We start from the raw sequence: 5633 nt of genomic DNA on the forward strand, positions 1-5633 counted from the left end.
GGAATATACAATATATAATATGATATACAATATACAATATAAAATAAAATAAAATAAAAATGGATGGCACCATGAAAGAAAGTATTGAATGTAGATGAAATATTGAGTGTTCAATATAAAGGATCAGATATATAAATATATAAATATAAATATATATATATAAAGGCGACTCGAGTTTCAGGGCTATTTCCCTTCGTCATGGCCGGTATGACATATATATATATATATATATATATATATATAATTCAAGAATAGGATAAAATCTTTATAAGAATTTATCAAGTAGTTAGCGTGAAAAAACCTCATAAGGAAAAATCCATCATTCATTCCCTATAAGGCCTACAAATTGTTTCGGCTTATATATATTTTTTCTGGTATACATACATACTAACAGTTCCCTTATATATAAAGTCACTTCGGGGTCATGGTTTAAATGGTTTAAATATATTTAAACCATGACCCTGATGTGACTTTATATATAAATGAACTGTTATTATGTATGTATATCAGAAAAAAAAGTATAAGTCGAAACAATTTGTTGGCCTTTTAGGGGTTTTTAATGATCTTTTATGTTATATAATATTATGGTATGTTATATTATAGTCATAATTATATTGTGATATAGATATTATATTCATGTTATATTATGATATAAATAAATTATTGGATTGTCAATAGTATTTCTCTATTTAATTTATCTTTATATATAGATATACATATATATATGTATGTTGGCATATATATGTATATATATGTATGTATATATATATATGTACACACCTCATACTTACACAAGCACAGACACACACAAGGACACACACAAAGACACAGACAAACGGATAGACACTCACTCACGTACACACACATATACACACACATGTCTATGTGTGTATACGTAAGATAAAATGAGAGAATCTTGATATTTCAGAAGCTGCTCCTTTGTCAGAAGAAATGGCGGTTGGAAAAATGTAATGAATGAGGAAAGGTGTTTGGGAAGCACGTACATGTGTGTATGTCTGTGCGGGTGCAGGCGCGAGTATGATACGATATGTAGCAAGTACCGTACAATTTGATATAAAATATGAAGTTTCTGGCGATTTTGATTATAATTAATGTTCTTGACTCTTGTAGCAATGCTGCTGCTGTTGATGCTGAAAATGATGATGATGATAATATTAATGACATTGATTTTGTTTCAGGATGAAGCTGGATTGGCTGCACTGAAGGCTGTGGAGCTAGATGACTACTTCGATGGCCAAGCTGTACAGTTCAGAGAGGTGGAAAACTATGAATCAAAGATATTTCTCAGTTACTTCCCTACTATTACGTAAGTATACAGCACTGATTACTAGGAACACACAGATAGACTGCCCCCCCCACACATCAATATATACAGGGTGCAATGTGTAAATTGTCGCCATTTTATATTCTTAATTTCGCGCATGCGCATTGTTTTTTGTCAACTACACAGTATAGTGGGGTCAGTTGCGCACTGTGTGTTAGAAAAAACAGCACCATGACGCAATTCACTCTGTCAGAAATATGGAGACGACATGCTGTGCTACTTGGCATTCACGCTGAGCGCTTCAATACGAATATTTCAGAATGCTTGGGTGCCAATCTGAGGACATTGCAGTCTGAGGACGTGTATCGAGAGTGATAAAAATCAGTAGTGATGGCAACATAAAGGTGTGTGGAGTGATCAGTAATGATGGCGACGTTATGTCTCTTCCCACACGGCCTCAGACTCAACATGGAGGTTTACATCAAGTGCCTGAAGAGGAAGTGCTGTCCTGGGTCAAAAGGGTGGCTAGTGTAAGACAGGACCTTGCACCATGCCACACAAGTAGGAGAACCCAGTCATGGCTGTCAGACAATTTCTGTGACCACCTCACCCTAACATCTTGCTACGTAACTCACCAGACCGCAACCCCCTTGATAATGATGTGTGGGGCGCAGTTCAAGCGAAGGTGGATGAGTATATGCATATAAGCGCATGTACGGATTGGTGCGCTTACGCGAATACTTTGGACCTTTTTACTCCCTTACCTTTACTCCCTTCCCTTACTTAGCGGTCATTCTAATAGCTCTTTTGTCTTAATAACGGTCAACCACACAGTAATTTCCTTCTGTTTAACGGTCATTTTCATAAGAATTTTCAATGGCCAGATAACTGAAGAGATGGCGGCATGGGTTTCGGCCCGGCATTCGAAACTCTGAGTTTTATCATGGCTACCGAATAATTGTCACATATTTTTATAGATAAATTCATCTATTTACATAATATCGAGGTCTCTTTCTTTTGTTGTCTTTTCTATCAATATATATATATATATATATATATATATATATATATACTGTATGTGTGTGTATACACATACACATACAAAGGCATATTTCGCAATGCGCAGTAAATGGAGTATTAGTTTAAAATAGCAATCTCTTTAGCATACTTAATGCACATAGATCATGAAAGTCTGATTCACCGCTGTTAATTAGGGTTGCATAGAAGCACGTTGGGTGGATTGTACATGTAATTCAAAGGCTTAGCCTTGTCAACCCGTGTTATACTGATTCTGCCTGAGAATTGCATTTAGGATACTTGTGGAATACTCAACCACTTATATGCCAAATCAATGAACCTGATAGTTTAGTTGAGTGAACGGCTGAAAACTTATGATTGGAAACTCAGACCGAAATCAATATTATTTATACTGATCACCAATCAGCTCCTGTCTCCGACCTTATTTGACTAAACTACATTATTTTTATGCTGATAAATTTACCATTAGAGGAGACTAGCAATAGTATTCCATTCTTTCGTTTCAAAATTTGGAACGATTTTGAAAAGATAACATTTCATAACTCTAATCTTAGTTGTTGCATTAGTTACCTTCAGCATGCTGTGAATATATGCAGTAAAATTATAAGAATGAACGATAGCCGTTCAATCCGTGCTACAAATGATTCAGTAACAAGGTATTCTATTGATTATGTGCGTATTATGTCTTAGTAAACGCCTTCATTCCTTGACTACTGAGGTAAGAGAAATCCCTTTCTTTTACCCGGTCATCAGTTGTCTGAAGAGGAATCAGGCCTTTCCTATGAAGTATAACCAACAAAATATAACCAAAATATAACCAACAAAATGCCTTGCATCTGAAGCATGTGGCTTCATTGTTTTATTGTGTGTATGTGTGTGTGTATATATATATGTATAAATACATGTGTCTGTATATGTGCGTGTGTGTCTGTATGTGTATATATGTCTGTGCGTGTTTCTATGTGTGTGTACAATTATATGTATGTATGTATGTATGTATGTATGTATGTATCATCTATCTATCTATCTATCTATCTATCTGTCTATCTACGTGCATATATATATATATATACAAGTGTCTTCGCACTTATGTTTGTCGCTCGAGAGAGGGAGTCACAGAGGGAGAGAGAGAGAGAGAGAGAGAGAGAGAGAGAGAGAGAGAGAGAGAGAGAGAGAGAGAGAGAGAGAGAGAAAGAGTGTGTATGTGAGAGAAGTGAGAGAAATATCTATATATTTATTGTGTGATAGTTAACTTTGATGGAAAGCTTGTAACGCTTGTAAATCTGGAGGTTTTAGCAAATGTCGTTTGTTAATGAAAATCATAAATAACTAAGAATTACAACAAAGCAAAACAAAAGACAAAACAAACAAACAAGCAATCAATCATTTGGAAGTAAAATTAAAGCTAGATCGTCAGTAATTAAGGAAGCAATTCACAAAAAAATGCTTTCCAGAAGTAATTATGCAAACAGTAGAAAATTAAAGCAGAAACGCGGGATAGATATTATTCTCTGTTTCTGTTAATCCTCTATTCTTATGAAGAACTAATCCATTTACGTAAGATTTAATTAAGAGTTCATCTTGTTTCCGGGTTTTTTAATTGATGAACATAGGTACTGGAATGGCAGTGTAGTTAAGAAGCATACTTTGCAGCTACGTGGTTTTGAGTTTAAATGTCATCTACTATAGCTGCGGACTGGCCAATGATGCGTTGTCGGTAAAGTTGTTAGACGAAAACTTTGAAGAAACACCGTATATGTAAGTGTGTGTGTCATACATATACACATAAATGTATATAGCAAGAAGAAAATGGAGGGAATCTAGAGGTAGTATCCATCAGTTGTTAGACATTATATTATTTCTATTTATCTATTTTAAACAGTTCAGATAATATATGAATACATGTGTAGAGTATTAGTAATTTCTAGAATAGAGAAAGAAAATCAATTTCTGACAGCTGTTTCAGCCAAGAGGTCACAGTATGTAATTTTCATCTTTTCAGTATATTATAAATCTGTAGATAAAATTAGGGTACCTTGGTATACCTCTAGGCTTCGTCAGAGATATTTTATAAGATAATCCAAGAAGTTTATAGGGTTAATTCATGCATATATAAGTATACAGGCTTCGTCAGAGAGCTTTTTATAAGATAGTCCAAGAAGTTCATAGGATAGTCCAAGAAGATAGTCCAAGATAGTCCAAGAAGATAGTCCAAGATAGTCCCAGAAGTTTATAAGATCATCCAAGAAGTTCATAATTTATGCATATATAAATATATATATATATATACATTTACATGTATACATACACATCCATACATACATATACATACACACATGCATGTATGTATGCATGTATATACTTATAACAGAATTAGTTATTAGTAGTTGTAGCACAATATTCTTATTAGAGCATGCATAAAAAAAGAAAGAGAAAGGAAAAGAGAAATAACAGTATAATCGAAGGAAATAATAGAGTTTGGGAGGGTTACATTTTTTTAGAACTGAAAATGCACATAAAAGGAGATGTGGGTGTGTTTACGTCCCCGCAACTTAGCGGTTCGACAAAAGACACCGATAGAATAAGTACTAGGTTTACAAAGAATAAGTCCTGGGGTTGATTCGCTCGACTAAAGGCGGTGCTCCAGCATGGCCGTTGTCAAATGACTGAAACGAATAAAAGAATATACATGCACATATATATATACACAAACATATTTTATGCGTTAGGTAAGGTGTATTTCTGCAATGGTTCGTATTGTCCTTCCATATAAATAAATTAATGAATGAATGAAGAAATGTACACGCATAGATGTACCTATACATATACACAAATATATGATGTGTTTATAGTTGAGGGCCAGAAATCATGGTTCCCATTATGGGGTGAAAGTTTATATCAATGGTTATAATAGCAGCTGATACTAAATTAGTAAACGCTTTAAATCTAATTTAGTTTCAACTGCTATTATAACTATTGATATAAACTTTCACCCCATAATGGGAACCATGATTTCTGGCCCTCAACTATAAACACATCATATATTTGTGTATATGTATAGGTACATCTATGCGTGTACATTTCTTCATTCATCCATTAATTTATTTATATGGAAGGACAATACGAACCATTGCAGAAATACACCTTACCTAACGCATAAAATATGTTTGTGTATATATATGCGTATATATATATGTATATGTATATATGTATGTATCTATATATGTATGTATGTATACATATGCATTTCTCCTCTTATACATATGTATTACTCCTTTTATGTGCATTTTCAGTCCTAAAAAAACTGTAA

The 5633-nt window shown here is 33.9% G+C and overlaps 1 protein-coding gene across 1 annotated transcript in view; it reads left to right on the forward strand.

The window, feature by feature from the left end:
* LOC106875763 (villin-1) overlaps window positions 1-5633 on the forward strand; it is a 158675-nt gene that overhangs the window by 34540 nt on the left and 118502 nt on the right. Inside the window, exon 4 of the mRNA XM_014924026.1 lies at window positions 1200-1327. Coding sequence (XP_014779512.1) covers window positions 1200-1327 — 128 coding nt within the window. The remainder of the gene's footprint in view (window positions 1-1199; window positions 1328-5633) is intronic.

This window comes from Octopus bimaculoides, chromosome 2 (genome assembly GCF_001194135.2).
Source record: "Octopus bimaculoides isolate UCB-OBI-ISO-001 chromosome 2, ASM119413v2, whole genome shotgun sequence".
Lineage (NCBI taxonomy): Eukaryota > Metazoa > Mollusca > Cephalopoda > Octopoda > Octopodidae > Octopus > Octopus bimaculoides.